Source organism: Mustela putorius, unplaced genomic scaffold, assembly GCF_011764305.1.
Source record: "Mustela putorius furo isolate JIRA1106 unplaced genomic scaffold, ASM1176430v1.1 tig00000698_pilon_pilon_pilon, whole genome shotgun sequence".
In the NCBI taxonomy this organism is placed as follows: Eukaryota; Metazoa; Chordata; class Mammalia; order Carnivora; family Mustelidae; genus Mustela; species Mustela putorius.
In genome coordinates this window covers 396,807-422,188 of record NW_025421449.1, presented here as the reverse complement: position 1 = coordinate 422,188, position 25,382 = coordinate 396,807, and the positions used below count along the sequence as shown (strand labels likewise).

At 41.5% G+C, this 25,382-nt stretch overlaps 1 protein-coding gene across 1 annotated transcript in view; it reads left to right on the top strand.

The window, feature by feature from the left end:
• Window positions 1–10,506: 10,506 nt before the first annotated feature.
• SLC25A16 (solute carrier family 25 member 16) overlaps window positions 10,507–25,382 on the top strand; it is a 49,850-nt gene continuing 34,974 nt past the window's right edge. Inside the window, exons 1-3 of the mRNA XM_045083583.1 lie at window positions 10,507–10,797; window positions 16,712–16,804; window positions 22,566–22,748. Of these exons, the coding sequence (XP_044939518.1) occupies window positions 10,659–10,797; window positions 16,712–16,804; window positions 22,566–22,748 (415 nt within the window). The 5' untranslated portion in view covers window positions 10,507–10,658. The remainder of the gene's footprint in view (window positions 10,798–16,711; window positions 16,805–22,565; window positions 22,749–25,382) is intronic.

Here is a 25,382-nt window from a genome sequence, read left to right as displayed (position 1 = left end):
ACCCCTCATGGGCTATGGAGATTGCTTAAGTAAATCAATCTTAAAAAATAATAAAATAAAATATTTTAAATTTTGTATATGGATAAATTCTGTACTAAAGGAGCAAAGATCTTATGTATAGGTTAAGTTACATTTGACTCCAAAGTTCTTGAAATTAATAAGACACGAGACAGGGCGCCTGGGTGGCTCAGTGGGTTAAGCCGCTGCCTTCGGCTCAGGTCATGATCTCAGGGTCCTGAGATCGAGGCCCGCGTCGGGCTCTCTGCTCAGCGGGGAGCCTGTTTCCTCCTCTCTCTCTGCCTGCCTCTCTGCCTGCTTGTGATCTCTCTCTCTGTCAAATAAATAAATAAAATCTTTAAGACACGAGACATCTGCGATAAATGATGCTTATTCCTTTTTTTTTAAGACACGAGACATCTGTGATAAATGATGCTTATTCCTTTTTTTGTTTGTTTGTTCATTTATTGGCAGAGAGAGAAAGAGAGGGAAAGAGAAAGCAGGAGAGCATGAGCTGGATGACAGGCAGAGGGAGAGAGAAAGAGGGAGTAGCAGACTCCTTGCTGAGCAGGGAGCCCGAAGCAGGGCTTGATCCTAGGCTGCTGGGATCATGACCTGAGCTGAAGGCACAGACTTAACCAATTGGCCTACCCAGACACCCCAATGATGCTTATTCCTAATAAATATAAGTAAGTAAAAGTTAATGATCTGTGGTCTTAAATACTAAATAGAAGACTTGAAGATAGCTAAGATCCATGACAATGTTTATTAAAATGTCACACTCAGCGGTGTCTAGGAGGCTTAGCTGGTTAACCGATTTTGGCGTAGGTCATGATCTCAGGGTCCTGAGTCAGAGCCCCCTGTTGGGCTGTGTTCTGCAGGGAGTCTGCTTCTCTCCCTTTCCGGCTGCAAGCCACAGTTCCCTGCCCTGCCCACCGCCCTGCTCTTTCTCTGTCTCCCTCTCAAATAAATAAATGAATCATCTTAAAACGACACGTTGATTCCTCCCTGTTTCACAAAATGTGGGGGTACCTGTGAGGATGGGGAAGTTTTCAAAGAAGACTTTTTCTTTTTTCTTTTCTTTTCTTTTTTTTTTTTTTTTTTTGAGAGAGAGAGCAAGATAGAGTACAAGCAGGTGGGGAGGGGCAGCGGGAGAGAAAGAATCTTAAGTAAGCCCCAGACCTAGCACAGAGCCCTAGGTATGGTTTGCAGGACCCTGAGATCATGACCTGAGTAGAAATCAAGAGTTGGGAGCTTAACCAACAAAGCCACCCAGATACTCCATAAATAAGGCTTTTTAGGTAGTATTGTTGTATATGATCTATTTGGTAGTTATACATTGTCCATATTTAAAAAAAAAAAAAACATCTTTGGGGTATCTGGGTGGTTCAGTTGGTTAAGCGTCTGCCTTTGGTTCAGGTCATGATCCTGGGGTCCTAAGATATAGTATTGCATTAGGCTCCTTGCCTAGTGGGGAGTCTGCTTCTCCCTCTCCCTCTGCTCTTCTTCCCTGCTCACGACACCCTCACCCCCACAACCTGGCTCGCTCGCCCTCTCTCAAACAAATAAATAAAATCTTTTTTTTTTTTTAAGATTTTATTTATTTGACAAAAATCACAAGTAGGCAGAGAGGCAGGGGCAGAGGGAGGGGGAAGAAAGCTCCCTGCTGAGCAGAGAGCCCAATGTGGGACTCAATCCCAGGACCCTGAGATCATGACCTGAGCCAAAGGCAGAGGCTTAAACCACTGAGCCACCCAGTCGCCCCCAAATGAATCAAACAAACAAACAAACAAACAAAACCTTTGCCAAAACTTTGTCCTTTACAAGGGACATCTGGCTGGCTCAATCAGTAGAGCATGCTACTGTTGATTTCAGAGTTGTGAGTTCAAGCCTCTCTTTAAGGGTAGAACTTACTTAAAAAAAAAAAAAAAACAAACTTTGTTCTTTGGCACTTCATGTGTTTTCAGCATCTTTACAGTTTTTTTCCTCTAAGATTTTATCTATTTATTTTAGAGAGCGGGGGTGCTTGCCAGTGGTGGAAGGGCAGAGGAGAAGGGAGAGGGAATGGGTGAGAATCCCAAGCACACCCTGCACTGGGCACGGATCCTGCCTCAGGTCTTGATCCCATAACCCTGAGATCATGACCTGAGTTGAAATCAAGCATTATTTCAATGCTTCACCAACTTTACCACCCAGGTGTGCCTGTACAGTGTTTATTTTTAAATTATTTTTTTAGGGCACCTGGGTGGCTCAGTTGGTTAAATGTCTGCCTTTGGCTTGGGTCATAAGTCCAGGGTCCTGGGGTTGAGCCCCACATCAGCTCCCTGCCGGGAGTCTGCTTCTCCCTCTCCCTCTGCCCCTCCCTTCCACTCATGCTCTCTTTCACTCTGCTAGCTCTCAAATAAATAAATAAAATCTTAAAAAAAAGGGACGCCTGGGTGGCTCAGTGGGTTAAGCCGCTGCCTTCGGCTCAGGTCATGATCCCAGCGTCCTGGGATCGAGTCCCACATCGGGCTCTCTGCTCAGCAGGGAGCCTGCTTCTCCCTCTGCCTCTGCCTGCCATCCTGTCTGCCTGTGCTCGCTCTCTCCCCCTCTCTCTCTCTGATAAATAAATAAAATCTTAAAAAAAAAAAAAAAAAAAAAAAAAAAATCTTAAAAAAATTATTTTGGCTTTTTGCTGGTATTGTTTTTGTTTCACATCTTTGCTGTTTGTGCTAATATCTCTAACCCCTTTCTGTGCCTTAAACCACTCCCTCTTTCTGTCTTCCCTATTCTGTTGATGGTACCATCAAATCTGTTAATCACTCTAGCAAAAAGTTTGCAGCAACTTTAACTTTTCCTTCATCCATTTCCTTTGATTCTTGTTTTGTTTAAGGTTTTATATATTTAAGTAATGTCTATACCCGATGTGGGGTTCAAACTCACAACCCCAAGACCAAGAGTTGCACACTCTTCTGACTGAGCCAGTCAAGTGTCCCCATCTATTTCCCTTTTTTTTTTTTTAAAGATTTTATTTATTTGAGAGTGAGAGAGATCACAAGTAGGCAGAGAGGCAGGCACAGAGAGGTGGAAGCAGGCTCCCCACCGAGCAGGGAACCCGATGCGGGGCTCCATCCCAGGACCCTGAGATCATGACCTGAGCTGAAGGCAGAGGCCCAACGCACTGAGTCACCTAGGTACCCTTCCATCCATTTCCTTTTAGGTCACTATGTTTTCATGCTCCCACCACTCTCTTGCCTGGATTATTACAAAAGCTTCCTAACTGGTTTCCTTATTAACGATCTGTCAGTGTCTGCTTTCCCAAAGTTTCTATTAATCTCTTCCAGATTAACTTTTCTAAAACAGAACTGTCATCAGTTTCTTATTTTCCATTGAACTAAGTCTAAACTATTTAGCCAAAGATTAAACCTGTTCATGATATAACCTTGACCCACTTCTCTAATGTTACTGGTCAATGGTTGCCATGCAAGTGTTGGGAAGTCATGGAGAGGGGATTAGGTTTCTTAAAATAAGCAAATTGGACTATTCTTTGTTTCTTGAACAGACTGAGTGTCTTTTTATGTGTGTGTGGATATGTATGTGATTTTGCTTTGGCCCATGTCAAAGTACAGCTCAATTACCTCCTTCCTGGGTGACTGCTAACAATGATGATCCTTCCCTTGTACTCCCACTTTTATTTGTATTATATTTATTTTACTATTAGGTTCACATTCATCCCACGACATAGTACATTCTTTAAGGAAGTGGATTGATTTTTCTCTGTTTTCCTAGCCTCTGGTTACTGGTTTTTAGATATTCTAAAAGTGAAAGGCAGAGATAGAGAAGATTGAACTTTGGTGCACCTGGGTGGCTCAACCCATAGAGCATGTGACTCTTGATCTCAGAGTGGTGAATTCGAGCCACATGTTGGGTGTGGAGATTACTTAAAAACAAAAATCTTCTTTTTCTTCCAAAAATTTTTTAAAAGATTTTATTTATTTATTTATTTGACAGAGAGAGAGAGATAGATCACAAGTAGGCAGAAAGGCAGGCAGAGAAAGAGGGGGAAGAAGGCTACCCACTGAGTAGAGAGTCCGATACCAGGCTGGACCCCAGGACTCTGAGATCAGGACCTGAGCCAAAGGCAGAGGCTTTAACCCACTGAGCCACCCAGGCACCCCTCATATTCTTAATTTAAATTGTAGTTACTTAACATAAAAATAAAATCTTTTAAAAAATAGAAAAGATTGGTCTTTAAGTAGATCTACCATCATTTATCATCTATTTGGTATCAAATGAATGATAATTCATGAATTACCACTCAATGAAACAGATAATTTCCTACCCTCATGGAACTTATATTCTATTTCTTTTAAAGGAATCTTTTTTTTAAGATTTTATTTATTTATTTGACAGAGAGACAGAGAAAGAATTCACAAGCAAGGGGAGCAACAGAGGGAGAGGGAGAAGCAGGCTCCCTACTGAGCAGGGAGCCTGATACTGGGCTCTATCCCAGGACCCTGGGATCATGACCTGAGCCAAAGGCAAATGCTTAACTGACTTAACCACCCAGGCGCCCCCACATTCTATTTTTTTAAAAAATATTTTATTTATTTATTTATTTATTTATTTATTTATTTAGGAGAGAAAGAAAGAGAGCACAAACGGGGGAGCAGCTGAGGGAGAGGAAGAAGCAGGCTCCACGTTGAGCAGGGATTCTCACTCCGGGCTTGATCACTAGAATCATGACCCAAGCTGAAGGCATAAACGACTGAGCTACCCAGGCATTCCAGAATTTATATTCTGGGAATGTAAAACTGATGATAGGAAAACTGATGGTAGGAACATTTTATCTATAAATATAAATCTTATATTTATTTATGTAAAGGCAACAAGTCCTGTGGAAAGTATTTAAATTATTTATTTTTTTAAGATTTTATTTATTTATTTGACAGAGAGATATCACAAGTAGGCAAAGAGGCAGGCAGAGAGAGAGGAAGGGAAGCAGGCTCCCTGCTGAGCAGATAGCCGGATTCGGGGTTCGATCCCAGGACCCTGGAATCATGACCTGAGCTGAAGGCAGAGGCTTTAACCCACTGAGCCACCCAGGTGCCTGGAAAGTATTTAAATTAAAGCAGAGAAAAGAGTTTTGGTAGAGCTGGTAGAGTAAATGGTAATCTTATTTATTTCTTTATTTATTTAAAATTATTTAATGTAATCTTTATGCCAACATGGGGTTCTAACTCATAGCCCCGTGATCAAGAGTTGCATGCTCTTCTGACTGAGTCGGCCCAGGTGCCCCTGTAATTTTATTTATTATTATTATTTTAAAATTTATTATGGGGGGCACCTGGGTGGCTCAGTTGGTTAAGCGACTGCCTTCGACTCAGGTCAGGATCCCAGGGTCCTGGGATCGAGTTCTGCGTGGGCTCCCTGCTCAGCGGAAGTCGGCTTCTGCTTCTCCCTCTCACTCTCCCCCACCCCCTGCTTGTGCTCTCTCTCTCTCTCTCTCAAACACAAAAACTATTTTTAAAAAATAATAAATAAGAAGAAAGAGAGGAAGAAAGAAAAAAAAGAAAGAAAGAAAATACATCCCTCCTCATACCTGCCATGGATCCAGCCATTAATCTGTGCACATGACTGGAAACTCCCAGCTTTGTAGTAATTAACTAGAAATCAAAAACATCAAATTAAATGAAATATTTTTAAGTACTTCTCATTTCACTGTTTCATTATGAAATCCGCTAAGAAGAAAATTAGTGTTACACATAAATGAAACAAGCACAGAGTTACAGCACCTGGTGAGCAGGTTAGGTATTTCCTCTGTAGCCTTCTGCTCTAGTTCTGCACATTTACAGTCTTAACTCAGAATTGCCAAATACGGGGTGTCTGGGTGGCTCAGTGCGTTAAAGCCTCTGCCTTCGGCTCAGGTCATGATCCCAGAATCCTGGGATCAAGCCTCACGTCTGCGTCCGGGTCTCTGCTTGGCGGGGAGCCTGTTTCCTCCTCTCTCTCTCTGCCTGCCTCTCTGCCTACTTGTGATCTCTGTCTGTCAAATAAATAAATAAAATCTCAAAAAAAAAAAAAAAAAGAATGGCCAAATACACTATGTTGCACACTGATGACCACATATACTTAAAGAGTGAGTGGCAGTAGTACAAATAAAATACTAGTACAGGCAATGAAGTCTTGATATACTGATGACATCAGTTCTGACTGATGAGCTTATCTCGAATGTTGTTCCCATTCTATTGCTTACATTTCTTTTGAAGAAATTCATAGATACTCTATGAAATTTCACATACTCCACCATTTTCTGTGTTAAGATGTTTGAGAAGATAAACTTTCAGTCCAACAGAGAAGAGAAAGTCAATGAGTAGGATGGGAAATGCTAACTGATAAGCATTACTCAAAACCAGACTTTCACCATAGGATTTCACTATTTTATTTGGTAAGAAAATCCAAAGCCACAATGTTCCTTTCCTACAACCGAGAAACAAAAGGCCCACTAAAAAGCTATTAATATTTAATGGATTTATTATTATCAACTTAGAGTATATTCTGGCTCTTCTTCATAAGTGTGTACATAAACAGTTTGCTCAAAAATGACTAACAATTCCCGCTTCGGGTTCCCTGCTTGGCAGGGAGTGTGCTTCTCCCTCTGACCGTCTTCCCTCTCATGTTCTCTCTCTCACTCTCTCTCTTTTAAGTAAATAAATAAAATCTTTTAAAAAAAATCTAAAATTGAGTATGGAAGTATAACTGACATGCAATGTTGTATTAGTTTAAGGTGTACAACATAGGGATTCAAAAATTCTAATCAATTTTCAATGCTCACCATAAGTGTAGTCACCAAACAATATTATTATATTATTGTTGACCATTTTCTTTATATTGTGCTTTTTATCTCTATGACTTATCTATTTTATAACTGGAAGTTTGTACCTCTTAATCCCCTTCATCCATTTTGACCATCACCCCTAACCCACCTCCTCTCTGACAACCACCAGTTTCTTCACTGTCTATAAGAGTCTGTTGAGTTTGTTCACTCATTGTGTTTTTTAGATTCCACATATAAGTGAAATCAGGTGGTATTCGTCTTTCTTTGACTTATTTCACTTAGCATAAAACCCTCTAGGTTCATCCCTGTGCTGGTAATTTGAAATATTATAGCCAGGAATGTCTTCTCTGAAGGTAACATTTCTGTAAAGATACGAAAGAGAGGTGAAAAGGAGGAAATTGCATGGAATATTTAGAGGGAAAGCAGCACAGGTAGAAAGAACAGCATGTGCAAAGGTTCTGAGGGGAGCATTCTTGTTTTTGAGGAAGAAGCAGTCAGTGTGACTAAAGGGAATCCTAGGATTTGAGGTCAGAGATATAATAAGAATTTCTAAATGATAATGGGAAGCAACTGAGGGGTTTGGGATAAGGAGTGGCAAAATTTGTTTTAGGGTTTTTGATTTTATTTGTTTAGGGTTTAAGATTTTATTTATTTATTTATTTGATAAAGAGAGACATAGTAAGAGAGGGAACACAAGCAGGGGGAGTAGAAGAGGGAGACGCAGGCATCCGGCTCAGTAGGGAGCCCCATGTGGGGCTTGATCCCAATACCCTGGGATCGTGACCCAAGCTGAAGGCAGACGCTTAAGGACTGAGCCACTTAGGCGCTCCTGTTTTAGGTTTAAGAGGATTGCTTTGGCTCCCATATTGAGGATAGACAGTAGGAGACAAAGGAAAGCAGGGAAACTAATTAGGAAATTTCTCAAAGTTTACGGATTGAGGATGGAATGTTGTTTAATGAAATGAAATAGGATATAACACCCAGTGCTCTTTCAATCAAGTGCCCTCCTTAAAGCCCAACACCCAGTTACCCATTTCCCCATGCACCTCCCTTTCAGCACCCCTCAGTTTGTTTCCTATAGGTAAGAGTCTTTGGGGTGCCTGGTTGGCTAAGTCAGTTAAGCCTCTGCCTTCTGCTCAGGTCATGAACTGAGTATCCTAGGATAGAGGCCCACACTGAGACCCAGATGACGCCCCTCATTGGGCTCCCTGCTTGGCAGGGAGTCTGCTTCTCCCTCTGCCCCTCACCCCAGTATGCGCATTCTCTCTCTCAAATAAATAAATAAATGAAATGTTCGGGGCACCTGGGTGGTTCAGTGGGTTAAAGCCTCTGCTTTCAGCTCAGGTCATGATCGCAGGGTTCTGGGATCAAGTACCGCATCGGGCTCTCTGTTCTGCGGGGAGCTTTCTTCCCCCTCTCTCTCCCTGCCTGCCTCTCTGCCTACTTGTGATCTCTGTCTGTCAGATAAATAAATAAATAAATAAAATCTTAAAAAAAAAAAAAAAAAAAAAGAAGGTTTGTCTCCCCTATGATCTGATTTTTTTTTTTAAAGATTTATTTATTTATTTATTTGACGTCTTTATTTGAGTGGAGAGCCCGATCTCCTTTTCCTTGGCTTATGATACCCAGGCGCCCCATGATCCTCTGTTTTTCTTAAGATTTGTTATTATTTCCTTTTTTATTTGACAGAGAGAGAGACTCAGCGAGAGAGGGAATGCAGGCTTCCCACTCTGCCCAATGTGGGTCTAGATCCCAGAACCCTGGGACCATGACCTGAGCCAAAGGCAAATGCTTACTGACTGGGCCACTCAGGAACCTCCTCTGTTTCATTTGTTAAATTCCACATATGAGTGAAATCATATAATTGTTCTATTTTTTAAAAAGATCAGGGGCGCCCTCCTCTGTTGCCTTCGGCTTCTCAGGGTCCTGGGATCGAGTCCCGCATCCACTCTCTGAGGGAATGCTTCCCTCTCTGCCTGCCTCTCTTCCTACTTGTGATTCTCTCTGTTCTATTTTTAAAAAGATTTTATTTTTAAGTAATCTCTACACCCAGTGTGGGGTTCTAATTCACAACCCTGAGATCAAGAGTTGCACAGTCTACTGTCTGAGCCAGTTAGGCACCTCCAAAATACAGAAACTTCTTCTTTGTTGTTGTAATAAAAAAAACGAGTTTTTTCTTTGTATTTTTTAATTGTGTTAGATGTACTTCATTTAAAATTTACAATTTTAGGGGCACTCAGGTAGCTCAGTCATTAAGTGTCCGCCTTCGACTTAGGTCATGATCCTTGGGTCCTGCAATCGAGTCCTGCATGAGGTTCCCTGCTCAACACGGAGCCTGCTTCCCCCTCTCCCACTCCCCCTGCTTGTGTTCCCTCTCTATCAAATAAATAAATAAAATCTTTAAATAAAATAAAATTTACAATTTTAACCGTTTTTAATTGTACAATTTAGAAGCATTAGTTACATTTACAATGTTGTGCAGTCATTCCACTTTGGGGAGCTTTTGGTTCTTGACATTGGACATGTAAAATTTAAATAATGATACTATTATACAGGTCTGTATTTTCCTGCAGATATTGGAAATTGGGAACATTGGGAAAAATAAAAAAAATTTTTTTAAAGATTTGATTTATTTATTTGACAGAGAAATAGAGAGCACAAGTAGGTAGAATAGCAGACAGAGAGAGGGAGAGAGAGAAGCAGGCTTTCCTCTGAGCAGAGAGGGAGATGCTGGGCTCAGTCCCAGGACCCAGGGATCATGACCTGAGCCAAAGGCAGCCACTCCACTGATTGAACTACCTACAGGCCATGAAAAATAAAATTTAAATCTGGACTCATCATTAGTGACTACATGTGGCTAGAAACACCTTGCAGAAGCATATCCACAGAAAGAGAAAGAGACCAGTGCCAGTGATGAGAGGGGTTGGAGTAAGTATGGAGGAAAATCATAAAAGATAGCTTCTGAAAGAGAGGATGTAAGTTCAGAACATCTTTGGTCATAAAGAATCGGGATGATTTTGCCCAGCCTGGAAGTGATGAGGGGCTCCCAGTAAGAGAATACTGCTCCTAAGGAGTAGTTAAGTAGTAGAGTCTTGGAATACAGCGGAGAAGGGAGAAGGAACCGGGGAGTTTCTAAGAGTTTAGGGCTGAAACGGGTGGGGAGTAGAGCTCAGTGGAATCTGAGCCAAGCACACAGCACAGATTCAGGACGGGCCGACAAGTATCTGTGTAATTTGTAGGGCCCCAAAGAAAGAACAATCTGCTTTAGCAATATTTCTTTGACAGAGGCGATGGGGTGGAGTGGAAACGCAATAGGTAGTTAGGCAGGGCTGAAACTGAGGTTCAGCGAGCAGCTCTGTGAAGGCAGAACTGACTTGGTGGGAGATGGTGCAATCTCAGAGATTCCTGGAAAGAGCAGAAGGGAACCCAAGATTGGTTCTGGAAAGGATTCATCTGAGGTAGTTCAGAACGTAGCCCGATGGGCTGTCGGTTACAAGTCAGTGGACCGGAGAGAGCTTTCTGAGGTGGTGGGGTTTTGGTAGGTCCTTCCCCGGGGCCACGCTACTCCTCCGTTAGAACAGAAGAGGCCTGAAAAGCGAGGCGGGGAGTAGGGTCGTGGGGTGACGCGGGCTGAGGGAGGAGGCGAGCGCAGGCGACTCCCACTTGGGACCCGGGCCCAGGCCCCGCCCCTGGAGTACGCCATCAGCCCGCGCCGCGCTGCGGGTGTTATTCCGTCCCGCCCGCGCGGCGGTCGGTGCTCTGTCACCGCCCGCTGTGGCCATGGCCCCAGCCCGTGGCTTATAAATTGGCGACCGGAGTCCCCGACGCGGCCCTGGTCCTGATGGCGGCGGCGGCGGCGGCGGCGGCGGCGGCGGCCCTGGCAGCGGCCGACCCCCCTCCCGCGATGCCGCAGGCGGCAGGAGCCGGAGGGCCCGCCGCCCGTCGGGACTTCTACTGGCTGCGCTCCTTTCTGGCCGGAGGTGGGTGTCTAGCCGGGAGGACCCGGTGGTAGTGGGGTGGCAGGGCAGGATCCGGGGCAGATACGGTGCTTGCCGCCGCGGTGACATTCTTGGACTCTGGCTGCTGCAATGCTCGTCTGGATATTTGCCCTGACCTGTGTGCTCTTTCTAATAATCACTTGACTACTGACAGCAGGATCCTGGGGAGGAAGGGCCTCGAGCTGTCAGGGAGCGGCTGGGGAGGTGGACGGGCCAAACAAGGACCCATTCTTCAGGGTTGGGTAGAAGGGAAAAGAGCCGGATCCTTTACAAAGACTCCAGGGTTTCAGTGAAACATTTCTGGGTACGTCTTTCTTTTATAAAGACCATAAATGACCCAGTATAGAATTGGATTTTGCCGTTTGCTTTAAAGAAAACAACTATTGGAGGACAGCTTTTTAAAGTTGACTAGGAAATTGTGCATAATTTCCTACAACCAAAACTGGTTCCAGTTATTCTGGTAAACTGGTCTGTGGCTACATGACAGGTAGCTGGTGCAGCCCTTCTATCCGTGTCACTGTGAGGCCAGAAAGTTCATAATTGTCTCTTAAAAACTTCCTCTGCTTTCCATAAAGAAGTGTTTTCAGTCTCTACCCTCTTTGAATTGATTGGTTGTCAATACTTAATTACTTGTTAAGACTGGGAATTTTTAAAATTCTACATTATACGAGCTTTTAGGAGTAGTATCTGTAGGGTGCAGTAGTATTAAGAATTTATTTTGTTCTAGGGGCGCCTGGGTGGCTCAGTGGGTTAAAGCCTCTGACTTCAATTCAGGTCCTGATCCCAGGGATCAGATTTTGAGATCGAGGTCCTCGGATGGAGGCTCGCATCCGGCTCTCTGCTCAGCGGGGAGCCTGCTTCCTCCTCTCTCTCTCTCTTTGCCTGCCGCTCTGCCTACTTGTGACTTCTGTCTGTCAAATAAATAAATAAAATCTTTTTTTAAAAAATAATTTATTTTGTTCTGATAAAAACAGCATTCATGCATTTATACAAGGAATATGATGAGTGCCCACTATGTGCCTGCTACATGTTCAGTGTGTATCAGGGAACAAAACAAAGATCCTGCAGTTTACATTGATTGGAGAGTTGAGAGGAGAAAGAGAATGAATAAAATGAGAAAGTAAGTTATATGGTATGTTAGAAGGTGATGATTGCAATGGGAAGAAGTAAAAAGAATGGGGCAAGGAAATGCGGAGGCTGCATGGGTGCAGTGTAAATAGGACAGTCATGGTAAGTCTCTTGGAGAGAATGACACTTGAGCAGACTTGAAGTAGTGAAGGAGTTGAGCAAGTTGATATCTCAAGAGGAGCATTTTAGGCCTTAAGAAAAGCTGTGTAGCTACAACCAAGTGGTGTTGATGGCGAAAGGAGGTTAGAGGCCATGGGAGGCTGAATGAAGGGCTTTCCAAACAATTGTAAATATTCCAGCTTTTATTTGGAGTGAAGTAGGAACTGCCCAACTCTTTTCTAAAGTGTCTGTTCTATTTTGTATCCCCACTATCTTGTCAACATTTGCTGTTATCAGAGTTTTTGTCCTCTGTGTTTGTGTAGTTTTGTGTGTTTTTCCCTTTAATCAGGTGTTTAGAGATATATAATTGTGTTTTTTAAAAGAGATTTTATTTATTTATTTGACAGAGAGGCAGGCAGAGAGAGAGAGAGGTGGAAGCAGGCTCCCTGCTGAGCAGAGAGCCAGATTCACGACTCAATCCCAGGACCCTGAGATCATGACCTGGGCCGAAGGCAGAGGCTTAACCCACTGAGCCACCCAGGTGCCCCTATAATTGTGGTTTTTAAGTTGCATTTCCCTGATGACTGATGGTGAATATCTTTTCATTTTCTTTTTGGCCATTTGTGTCTCTTGGTAAAGTGTTGCTTCAGACTTTTAGAAAGTGTGAATACTTTTTTTTTTTTAAAGAGAGATCACAAGTAGGCAGAGAGGCAGGCAGAGAGAGAGAGAGAGAGGAGGAAGCAGACTCCCTGCTGAGCAGAGAGCCCGATGCGGGACTTGATCCCAGGACCCTGAGATCATGACCTGAGCCGAAGGCAGCGGCTTAACCCACTGAGCCACCCAGGTGCCCCGAAAGCGTGAATACTTTTGAAGAAGTTTCTCGTCCAAGTGATATGAAAAAATACCTTTGGTGGGGCGCCTGGGTGGTTCAGTGGGTTAAAGCCTCTGCCTTTGGCTCAGGTCATGTTTCCAGGGTCCTGGGATCGAGCCCCGCCCGAATTGGGCTCTCTGCTCAGCATGGAGCCTACTTCCTCCTTTCTCTCTGCCTACTTGTGATCTCTGTCTGTCAAATAAATAAAACCTTAAAAAAAAAGAAAGAAAGAAAGAAAAACAAAAAATACCTTTGGGCAAGTTACCTTAGCCTCCTTCTGTCTCAGTTTTCATATCCTTTATTTATTTATTTATTTATTTTTTAAGATTTTATTTATTTGACACAGAGAGAGATCACAAGTAGGCAGAGAGGCAGGCAGAGAGAGAGAGGGGAGGAAGCGGGCTCCCTGCTGAGCAGAGAGCCCGATTCGGGGCTCAATCCCAGGACCCTGGGATCATGACGTGAGCCGAAGGCAGAGGCTTTAACCCACTGAGCCATCCAGGCACCCCAGTTTTCATATCCATTAAATGGGAAAAGATTTCCTACTTTAGAAGGTTGTAATGATTAAATGAGACAGTAGCTGGAAAAGCTTTAGCATAGTGTCCTGAGTTAAATCTCTTAGTCTAGGGGCTCCTGGGTGGCTCAGTCAGTTGGGTGTCTGCCTTCAGCTTGGGTCATGATCCCAGGGTCCTGGGATCCAGTCCCACATGGGGCTCCCTGCTTCTTCTCTTCCTCTGCCTGAGAGTCCCTCTGCTTTTGCGTGCGCTCTCCCTCACTATGTCAAATAAATAAATAAAACCTTAAAAAAAAACCCTCCTAGCCTGGTATATTGTACATGGTAAACACTCATAACTTGTTAATTATTATTGTTGATTAGCCTTGGCCACTATCTTAATCTCATTTGCTCAAAAGGAAGATAAAAGCTGAATGACCTAACTCAATGGATTGTTGTAATGATCAATTGAGTTATGAAGTAATGTGACTGAGTTAAGGTACTGTCAGAGGAAACTACTTATTGAACACATTCTAAATAATTTCATATATGGTTAGTTCATAATGACTGGAAAGATAAAGAACATAATATTGTGAAACCAAATATATCTGAATGCATATTATTTTAAGTTTATCCTCAATTTTGGGTAGCTATGACTATGATTTGCTTTAGTTCAGATAAAGGAAGCCTGATTTAAAACTTACATGTGGATTTAATATTTGAATATGAATAGGCATTTTATTTTTGGATATCTCAGAATATGGATTTTAATTAGCATGAGTTACATGGTAGGCTATTAAATAAATGTGTGTGGACTTTGAGTGATTTTGTCCTACATTTTAAAAAGTTTATAGGGAGGGGCGCCTGGGTGGCTCAGTGGGTTAAGGCCTCTGCCTTCGGCTCAGGTCATGGTCCCAGGGTCCCCCGATCGAGCCCCGCATCGCGCTCTCTGCTCAGCAGGGAGCCTGCTTCCCTTTCTCTCTCTCTCTCTCTCTGCCTGCCTCTCTGCCTACTTGTGATCTCTGTCAAATAAATAAATAAAATTTTAAAAAAAAGTTTGTAAAGTAAAACTCTACATTCATTTTTTTTTTGTTATTGTACATTCATTTATTTTTTTAAAAGATCTTATTTATTTATTTGACAGAGAGAGAGAGAGATCACAAGTAGGCAGATAGGTAGGCAGAGAGAGGGGGGAAGCAGGCTCCCTGCTGAGCAGACAGCCCGATGTGGGGCTCGATCCTAGGACCCTGAGATCATGACCTGAGCCGATGGCAACGGCTTAACCCACTGAGCCAGCCAGGTGCCCCGATTTTATTTATTTTAGAAGGAGAAAGAGATCAAGCTGGGGGAGAGGGAGAGGGAGAGGGAGGAGCAGACTCCCAGCAGAGCAGGGAGCCGGATGTGGGGCTTTATCCTAGGACCACAGGATCATATCTGAGCCAAAGGCAGATGTTTAACTGATTGAGCCACCCAGGTGCCCCCACATTTATTTATTTAATAGACATTTATTGAGTGTGTGTTATGTGCCGGCCCTGTACTGAGTCTCTGGCAATATAGTAATAAAGGCGACCCACAAAATCCCAGTTCTTTTTTTTTTTTTTTAATAATGATTTTATTTATTTATTTGATAGATAGAGATCAGAAGTAGGCAGAGAGGCCGGCAGAGAGAGAGGAGGAAGCAGGCTCCCTGCTGAGCAGAGAACCCAATGGGGAGCTCTATCCCAGGACCCTGGGATCATGACCTGAGCTGAAGGCAGAGGCTTTAACCCACTGAGCCACCCTGGCACCCCAAAATCCCATTTCTTTTGTACTTCTGGATCAAATATGCAATAGTGAAGAGCTTAGTGTAAACATAAAAAGACACCAGAGACTTTTTACCTACCTTTTTATAGGGTAACAGCCTATTTTTTTTTTAAGATTTTATTTATTTATTTGACAGAGAGAGAGAGAGAGAGAGAGATCATAAGTAGGCAGAAAGGCAGACAGAGAGAGAGGGGGAAGCAAGCTCCCTGCCAAGCAGGGAGCCTGATGTAGAACTCTATTCCAGGACCCTGAGATCATGACCTGAGCCGAAGGCAGAGGCTTAACCCACCCAGGCTATAACAGCCTATTTTATCAAAGGCTTATAACATGTAAGGTAATTGACAAAATTATCTTGGTCATTTTGGGCTACTATAACAAAAATATCATGATCTGGGTATTTTAGAAGCAACTTCTTTCCTTCCTTCTTTCTTTTCTTACTTCCTTTTTATCAACCTGGAAGCTCCAGACACTTATTTCTTATAGTTCTGGAAGCTGGAAAAGCCAGATCATGGTGTCAGAATTTTGGTGTCTGGTGAGGACCTGCTTCCTCACAGACAGCATCTTCTCTCAGTGTTTTCACATGGTGGATGGAGCCAGGGATTTCTCTGGGCTTTTATATAGGGCATTAACGTTGTTCGTGAGGGCTCCACCCTGCTGACCTCATCAATTCCTAAAAGCCTCACCTTTAATTGCCATCACTTTGGGAATTAGTTTTCAACATATGAATTTGGGAGGACACAGTTTATAGGAAAGAGTCTTCATATATTATTGTCTTAGAAGCATGCCAAGCTAGTAGGGTTGCCTTGGAATCTGACTTGCACTAAAGCTCATGTACACACATTACTGTCATCCATATATCTGTACAGTGGCATGTGGTAGGGACCAAATATGTAATTGCTGAATAAAAATGGGTATGCTGAATTTTATGGGTAAAAGTTGGTTGTTGTGGTTTTTTTGTTTTTTTGTTTTAAGATTTTATTTATTTGACAGACAGAGATCACAAGTAGGCAGAGAGGCGGGGTGGGGGGGATCAGGCTCCCTGCTGAGCAGACAGGCTGATGTGGGATTCAATCCCAGGACCCTGAGATCATGACCTGAGCCGAAGGCAGAGGCTTTAACCCACTGAGCCACCTAGGCGCCCCAAAAGTTGGTTGTTTCAATGAAAGAGTCATCCAGAAGAGGAGGTTACTTGAAACAGAGCCTCATGGTTGGGTAAATACCTTCAAGTGTCTGTCTCCATAACTACATTTAGCAAGATTCCCAGTGGTCATCAGGTATTAGGGGGAAGATTTACACTGTTCACATTTATTTTTAAGTCTGACATACTCAGTTATTAAGTTACAGGGAATGGGGGCCAATCATCTACATATCCCTGCAACTGGGAAGTTCTACCCATGGAGACCAAATTAGAAATCAGAAGGTATGCTGGCTGAATAAATAACAATTTCCACCTGGAAAGAAATGGTATACAATTTCATGCTGACTGTTTAAAAATTTTGTAGGTATTGCTGGATGCTGTGCCAAAACAACGGTTGCTCCTTTGGATCGAGTAAAGGTTTTATTACAAGCTCACAATCACCATTATAAACATTTAGGTGAGTTAATGGATGTTAAAGATAAAAGTGAATGAAAACATTATCCATCTGCTGGCTTTGTTTCCCGGTGTGTATTAGAGTATAGAAAGAGGATGCAAAAGAGAGTTTAAGTTTGTGAGCAAATTTTGTAAGAGATTTATCTGTTATCTACTTTAACCTTTTCATTTGCAATAGTGATTGAATATATTATCATTTTAGGGTACTGATATTCTCTAAACCAAAATCTTATAATCATTGAAGTAAGTACTATTTGTTTATTGGAATTAGAGTCATGTGCTTTCCAGACACATAACAGCTCAGCCTGATATCTTTTTTTTTTAAGATTTTATTTATTTATTTGACAGAGAGAGAGAGATCACAAGGAGGCAGAGAGGCAGGCAGAGAGAGGGGGAAGCAGGCTCCCTGCTAAGCAGAGAGCCCGATGTGGGACTCGATCCCAGAACCCTGAGATAATGACCTGAGCTGAAGGCAGAGGCTTAACCCACTGAGCCACCCAGGTGCCCCTGATTTTTTTTTTTTTTAAAGATTATATTTATTTATTTGTAAGAGAGAAAGAGGGAACACAAACAGGGGAAGCGGCAGGCAGAGTAGGCAGGCAGAGAAGCAGGCTCCCAGCTAAGCAGGGAGCTGGATGTGGGACTTCATTCCAGGACCCTGGGATCATTACCTGAGCCAAAGGCAGATGCTTAACTGACTGAGCTACCCAGGTGGCCCAGCTCAGGCTGATTTTTTAAAAAATTTTTTCTTTCTTTTTTTTTTTTTTTAAAGATTTTATTTATTTATTTGACAGAGATCACAAGTAGGCAGAGAGGCAGGCAGAGAGAGAGAGGGGGAAGCAGGCTCCCCACTTGAGCAGAGAGCCCGATGTGGGGCTCCATTCCAGGACCCTGGGATCATGACCTGAGCCGAAGGCAGAGGCTTTAACCTACTGAGCCACCCAGGCGCCCCTCTCAGGCTGATTTTTAAAAAATAGCTAACAAGTGATGGAGATCAGATTTATTCCTTTATTTATTTAAAGATTTATTTAGATTTCTCTATTTATTTGAGAGAGAGAGCACACCTGTGAGTTGGCAGGGAGAGAGAGAGGGAGAGAGAATCCTCTCCACTGAGCATGGAGCCCGACACAGAGCTTGATCCCATGACCCTGAGATCATGACCTGAGCTGAAATCAGAAGCAGGCTGCTTAATTGACTCAGCCACCCAGGTGCCCCTATTTTTTATTTTTAGTGTAATGTTTATACCTTTACACCCAACGTGGGGCTCTTACTGACCCTGAGATCAAAAGTTGCAAGCACTACTGACTGAGCCAGCCAAGCACCCTATTCCTTTAAACACCTAGTTGAACAAGCCTTCTAGAAATCTTAGTGTAAGCAGAATTCTGTGCAATTTTTATATATATGGATGAACTTACATTGTTAAAGAATATCAAGCCCTTGTTTGTTCCTTGCAAACATAAATGTCAGCCACTTAATTAACATGGATACTCTAATAATATGTCATTTGTAGGAGTAAGAAATTTTTATAACCTTTTTGGAGGGGATTTTGGTAATATGCATAAAAAATGTTAAAAACAGGGGCACCTGGGTCGTTCAGTCATGAAGTGTCTGCTTTTACCTCAGGTAATGATCCCAGGGTCTTGGGATCAAGCCCGCCTCACCGGGCTTCCTGCTCAGCTGGAGGGCTGCTTCTTTTCCCACTCCCCCTGCTTGTGTTCCCTCTCTTGCTGTCTCTCTCTCTGCCAAATAAATAAAATCTTTTTTAAAAAAAAAATCCTAAAAAGGTACATATTCTTTGAGTGTGCAGTTCTAGTTCTAGGAGGTTATTGTAAGAAGCTAATCAGAAGTGTGCTCAAAGATGTATATACAAGGATCAAATCATTATTTGTATTAGTCAAAAAACCAAAAAAACAACCAAAAATGTTCAATAGTAGGGAATTGGCTATGTTAAATAATAAGTATAATTGAAATGAATAAATATATCCATATATATCCATATATCCTATTTTCTTTTCTTTTCTTTTTTTTTTTTAAGATTTTATTTATTTATTTGACAGAGAGAGATCACAAGTAGGTAGAGAGGCAGGCAGAGTGAGAGGGGGAAGCAGGTTCCCTGCTGAGCAGAGAGCCCGATGCGGGACTCGATCCCAGGACCCTGAGATCATGACCTGAGCCGAAGGCAGAGGCTTAACCCACTGAGCCACCCAGGCGCCCCATATATCCTATTTTCCAATCACACAGAAACTGAAAATAATACCAACTGGGGTGCCTGGCTGGCTTAGTCAGTAGAGAAGGCAACTCTCTCAAAAAAAAAAAATTTTTTTTTTTTTTTAAGGTAATTCCTACGTGGGGTAACACTCACAACCCCAAAATTAAGAGTGGCACGCTGTACAGGCTGAGCCAGCCAGGTGCCATGAGCATGTGACTCCTGATTTTGGGTTAGCGAGTTCAATCTTCTCATTGGGCATCGAGCTTACTTTAAAAAAAAAAAAGTATTAGTTGACTAGGAAAAATGTTCATGATGTATTAGATAACTGAAAATGTATACAATGGTTTAATTATACTGCGTTTTATGTAAATAGATGTTCTTAGACAACAGGTTGGAAAGACAGATGTTAAGTGGTTAATTTTTTTTTTTTTTAAGATTTTATTTATTTACTTGACAGAGAGAGATTACAAGTAGGCAGAGAGAGAGAGAGAGAGGGAAGCAGGCTCCCTGCTGAGCAGAGAGCCTGATGTGGAGCTTGATCCCAGGACTCCGAGATCATGACCTGAGCCCAAGGCAGAGGCTTAACCCACTGAGCCACACAGGCGCCCCTTAATTAATTAAAAAATTAATGTGGACAGAGGCCAAGAAAGAAATTATGTCAAAGCAGCTAACTCATAGCATTCCATTGCTTTATTAGGTTTATGCTTCAAATGATGTGTGCTCTGCATGACCTATGCAACATCACTGTGTAAGGAAGATGTTCTACAGAGTGAATAAGAGTCAGCTATTTTTTCTATAATGTATAGAGTTGTCAAGTCACTATGTTGTACACTTAAACTAATGTAACATTGTGTCAGCTATCTTTAATTTTAAAAAATTCAATTATTTTTATTTTTTTTTTAAAGATTTTATTTATTTATTTGACAGAGAGAAATCACAAGTAGATGGAGAGGCAGGCAGAGAGAGAGAGAGGGAAGCAGGCTCCCTGCTGAGCAGAGAGCCCGATGCGGGACTCGATCCCAGGACCCTGAGATCATGACCTGAGCCGAAGGCAGCGGCTTAACCCACTGAGCCACCCAGGCGCCCCAAAAATTCAATTATTTTTCCAATGGTGTTTTTAAAATGTAACTTTTCTCAAAAAATGTAATGAATTTTTATTATATATATTAACCTTAACTCATTTTCTTGTCTATATTTTTAATACTAAGTAAGTATACTTAAACTGGAAAGGAAAAAAATTGCTGCCTTTTCTGTGTCCTGCAGTGAGCTCAGTGTGCTGCCCAGACATAGAATCAGACCTTTGAACTGATTGAGACAGTGTAAAAAAGTGGAAAGGAAGGAAATTGTTTTCTTTCATTGTCCAAATTAAGGATAAAAAGGAGATGAATTATATTACTCTGTGTCTCAGGGTGTTTACCATAACCCAACATATGAATATCTGAACAGAATTGTTTTATTCCTTTAACCTCCTCCCCATGCTGGTTTATGTTGTTTTGTTTCCTGATTTGTAGTCATTAGATTACATATTCACATTAGATTTCACGTTCTACAGGGCTACATGCCATGGGTTACAGTGTTGCCCTACAAGGCATGCAGAATTTGAAATGGAATTCCTGGGGTGAAACGATGAACTGTTGGTATAGTATAATATGGAGTTTCATGTATCTTTAAAATACATAAGCCAAAAAAAAATTATATATAGGTGTTTTAATTTTTTCTTTTTAAATGTTTTTGGCATTTTATTCTAGATGCCTCTTTTTATATGCATGCATAATTTGTAAAATTTTGTTTTTTTATTTTTATTTTATTTTATTTTTTAAGATTTTATTTATTTGTTAGCACAAGCAGGGGGAGCAGAAGGGGAGGAGCAGACTCCCCACTGAGCAAGGAGCCCAATGTAGGACTTGATCCCAGGACCGTGAGATCATGACCTTAGCCAAAGGCAGATGCTTAACCAACTGAGCCACCCAGGCATCCCAAGTTTTGTTTTTTTTTTTTTTAAAGATTTTTTTTTTTTTTTTTTTTTTTATTTGACAGAGAGAGAGATCACAAGTAGGCAGAGAGGCAGGCAGAGAGAGAGAGAGAGGAGGAAGCAGACTCCCTGCTGAGCAGAGAGCCCGATGCGGGACTCGATCCCAGGACCCTGAGATCATGACCTGAGCCGAAGGCAGCGGCTTAACCCACTGAGCCACCCAGGCGCCCCATGTTTTTTTAAACATGAATTTTCACAAAGATGATGAAAATGTGCTATTGAATAAAACTTCTACTTTAGCTTCTTTTTAAAAATGTGTAACTTTACTTCGAAAGCATCAAAACTTTTTTTTTTTTAAGGTTTTATTTATTTATTTGACAGAGAGATATCACAAGTAGGCAGAGAGGCAGGCAGAGAGAGAGGAGGAAGCAGGATCCCTGCCGAGCAGAGAGCCGGATGCGGATGCGGGGCTCGATCCCAGGACACTGGGATCATGACCTGAGCCAAAGGCAGAGGCTTTAACCACCCAGGCGCCCCTGTTTTTTTTTTTTTTTTTGAAATATTTATTTTATATATTTGATAGATAGAGATCACAAGTAGGCAGAGAGGCAGGCAGAGAGAGAGGGAGAAGCAGGCTCCCTACTGAGCAGAGAGCCTGATGTGGGGCTTGATCCCAAGACCCTGAAATCATGACCTGAGCCAAGGCAGAGGCTTAACCCATTGAGCCACTCAGGTGCCCTGTGATTTGTTTATGAGAAGTCTGTGCTGCAAATAAGAGTAGTGACTGACATTAGTAGAATAAATAATATATTAATATGTAAGATTAGAACTCAGGCCTTTATCATCTTCCTTATTAAAGTGTTCTAATGGAAAGTTTCCCCCAAATTTAAATAGTTTTAATAATTTTTAAAATGTGTTTCTTTGGGGCACCTGGGTGGCTCAGTTAGTTGGGCATCTACCTTCAGCTCAGGTCATGATCCCAGGGTCTTGGGATCGAGCCCTGTGTCATGCTCCCTGCTCAGTGGGGAGACTGCTTCTCCCACTCTCTCTGACCCCCACTCATGCTTACTCTGTCTCTAGTGTGTTTTCTCTCTCAAATAAATAAATACAATCTTTTTTAAAAATAAAAATTGTTTCTTTTATTTAGCAATTCCCTTATGTAAACAAACCACACATGTATCTAGGTCAGTCTGGGAAATCTTCCTTTATCCTTTCAGAGTTAATCACCTGCAATGCAGTTATCTGGTCCTTGAATATATTTCTGTTAATATTTTTTAGATTGCTGTAAGTTAACATAATTTGTGATAATTGTAATATAATTTACTATAATGTATGGCTGGGGGGTTTTATGTTTTTGCTAAAATATGTTTTGTATTTTTACATGAGATATTTTTGTATAATTTGGACTTATGTACCTTAAGTAGGTTTAACTGCTAAACATATATTACTGTTCATGTAATTCCTCACACAGAAGTATATCATGAATGATGGCATAGTAATCTTTTCTATGATTATCATGAAAATTTGAATTTAGTTTTCTCTGTTTTAATAGTATTTTTCTTCTAAATGTTTTTCTAAATATAGGAGTATTTTCTGCATTGCGTGCTGTTCCCCAGAAGGAGGGATACCTTGGATTATATAAAGGGAATGGTGCAATGATGATTCGAATATTTCCCTATGGTGCAATCCAGTTTATGGCATTTGAGCATTATAAAACGGTACTTGAGCTTTTTTCTTTCCTTTTTGTGTCCTTGAATATCATACTTAGTTGACAAGGCATTTACTTTGGCCTTTAATGTTACTTTGAGTGAATGGGTAAAGTAATGGCTTTTTGAAGGATAAAGACTTGTGGTAGTTTAAATTTTAAAATATAACTTAGTTTTGGAGTTATCTATTCTGGAATTGTTAGTCTTTTTTTTTTTTTTTTATTTTTTTAAGATTTTACTTATTTATTTCTTAGAGTGAGCACAGGCAGACAGAGTGGCAGGCAGAGGCAGAGGGAGAAGCAGGCTCCCCACTGAGCAAGGAGCCTGATGCGGGATTCGATCCCAGGATGCTGGGATCATGACCTGAGCCGAAGGCAGCTGCTTAACCAACTGAGCCACCCAGGCATCCCATTTTTGAGCAAATTGTTTATGTACACACTTATGAAGAAGAGCCAGAATATACTCTAAGTTGTTAATAAATCCATTAAATATTAATAGCTTTCTAATGTGCCTTTTGTTTCTCGATTGTAGGAAAGGAACATTGTGGCTTTGGATTTTCTTACTAAATAAAATAGTGAAGTCCTTTTTTTTTTTTTTAAAGATTTTATTTATTTATTTGACAGAGATCACAAGTAGGCAGAGAGGCAGGCAGAGAGATAGAGAAGGGGAAGCAGGCTCTCCGCTGAGCAGAGAGCCCGACTCGGGGCTCGATCCCAGGACTCTGGGATCATGACCTGAACTGGAGGCAGAGGCTTTAACCCACTGAGTGACCCATGCCCCCCAAAATAGTGAAATCCTATGGTGAAAGTCCGGTTTTGAGTAATGCTTATCAGTTAGCATTTCCCATCCTACTCATTGACTTTCTCTTCTCTGTTGGACTGAAAGTTTATCTTCTCAAACATCTTAACACAGAAAATGGTGAAGTATGTGAAATTTCATAGAGTATCTTCAAAAGAAATGTAAGCAATAGAATGGGAACAACATTTTAAAGCTCATCAGTCAGAACTGATGTCATCAGTATATCAAGACTTCATTGCCTGTACTAGTATTTTATTTGTACTACTGCCACTCACTCTTTAAGTAAATGTGGTCATCAATGTTCAATGTAGTGTGTTTGGCAATTCTAAGTTAGGACTGTAAATGTGCAGATCTCGAGCAGAAGGCTACGAAGGAAATACCTGAGCTGCTCACCAGGTGCTGTAACTCTGCTCACCTTTATACACTTGCGCTCGTTTTACTTATGTTTAACACTAATTTCCTTCTTAGTGGATTTCATAATGGATTTCATTATGAAACAGCAAAATGAGAAGTACTTAAAAATATTCCATTTAACGCCTTGGCTCAGTGTTTTGATTTCGGCTCAGGTCATGATCCCAGTTAATTGGGATCGAGTACAAAGCTGGGAGTTTCTGGTCATGTGCAAAATCTTTAAAAAAAAATTATTTAATTTGATGGCTGGGAGTCCATGGCAGGTAAGAGGAGGTAAGAGGAGGGATGTATTTTCTTTCTTTCTTCTTTTCTCTTTATTTTTATTATTTTTTTTTAAATAGTTTTTTTATTTGAGAGAGAGAACACAGCAGGGGTGGGGGAGAGTGAGACGGAGAAGCAGAAGCAGACTTCCTGCTGAGCAGGGAGCCCATGCAGAACTTGATCCTAGGGCTCTGGGATCATGACCTGAGTCAAAGGCAGTTGCTTAACCAACTGAGCCACCCAAGTGCCTGGGTGTATTTTATTTCTGACAAATTAATTTTCTACTAAAATGCTTAATTTGGCTTAGGTAATATTTGTGACATTGATTAAGTAGCACACATTTGTCCTCTTCCTATACTCAATTATAAAAGAAAGAATTAATATCCAAACTAATAAAAAATTTTTTTACAGCACAAAAAGGTAAAGAGGGGCTGCTAGGTGGCTCACTCAGTCGTTGAGCGTCTGGCTTCATCTGTAGTCATGATCCCGGGGTCATGGGATTGAGCTCCACATCGGGCTCCCTGCTCAGCGGGAAGCCTGCTTCCAAACCCCAACCCCCACTCCAAACTCCAAAAAATAAATAAATACTCCACCTGGGTGGCTTGTGCTGCCTCTCTCTCTCTCAGGGTCCTGGGATGAATCCCGCATCTCTTTGCTCAAAAATGCTTCCTTCTCTCTCTCTAAATAAAGGAAAAGGTAAGGAAATAAATAAAATTTTAAATAAAAAAAAAAAAAAAAAAAAAGGAAAAGAACAATGTACATTCCCTTTGACAATTCTACTTCTGGAAATGTTTATTTTTTTTTTCAAACATTGAAAAAAATAATGACTATAATAATAATAATAATAATACATGCTCCTATACAAATAAAATGGTTCCACTTCCTAGAAGCAATCTATTAGCAGTTTCTTATATAAGCTTTTTTTAAAAAAAATTATTTAAAAAAAAATAATTTTTACAGGCTGGGGGAGTAGGGAAGGGAGAAGCAGGCTTCTCACTGAGCAGGGAGCCAAATGCGGGGCTTGATTCCAGGACTCTGGGATCATGACCTGAGCCAAAGGTAGATGCTTAATCAACTGAGCAACCCAGGTGCCCAGAACATTTCTTTTACAGTAATCTCAAGACTTTTCTATATCAATACATAGATCTTTTTATTATTTTTAAAGATCTGATGTTATATTCTAATCTATGAATGTATTGTGATTTATTTAATCCAATCTCCTATT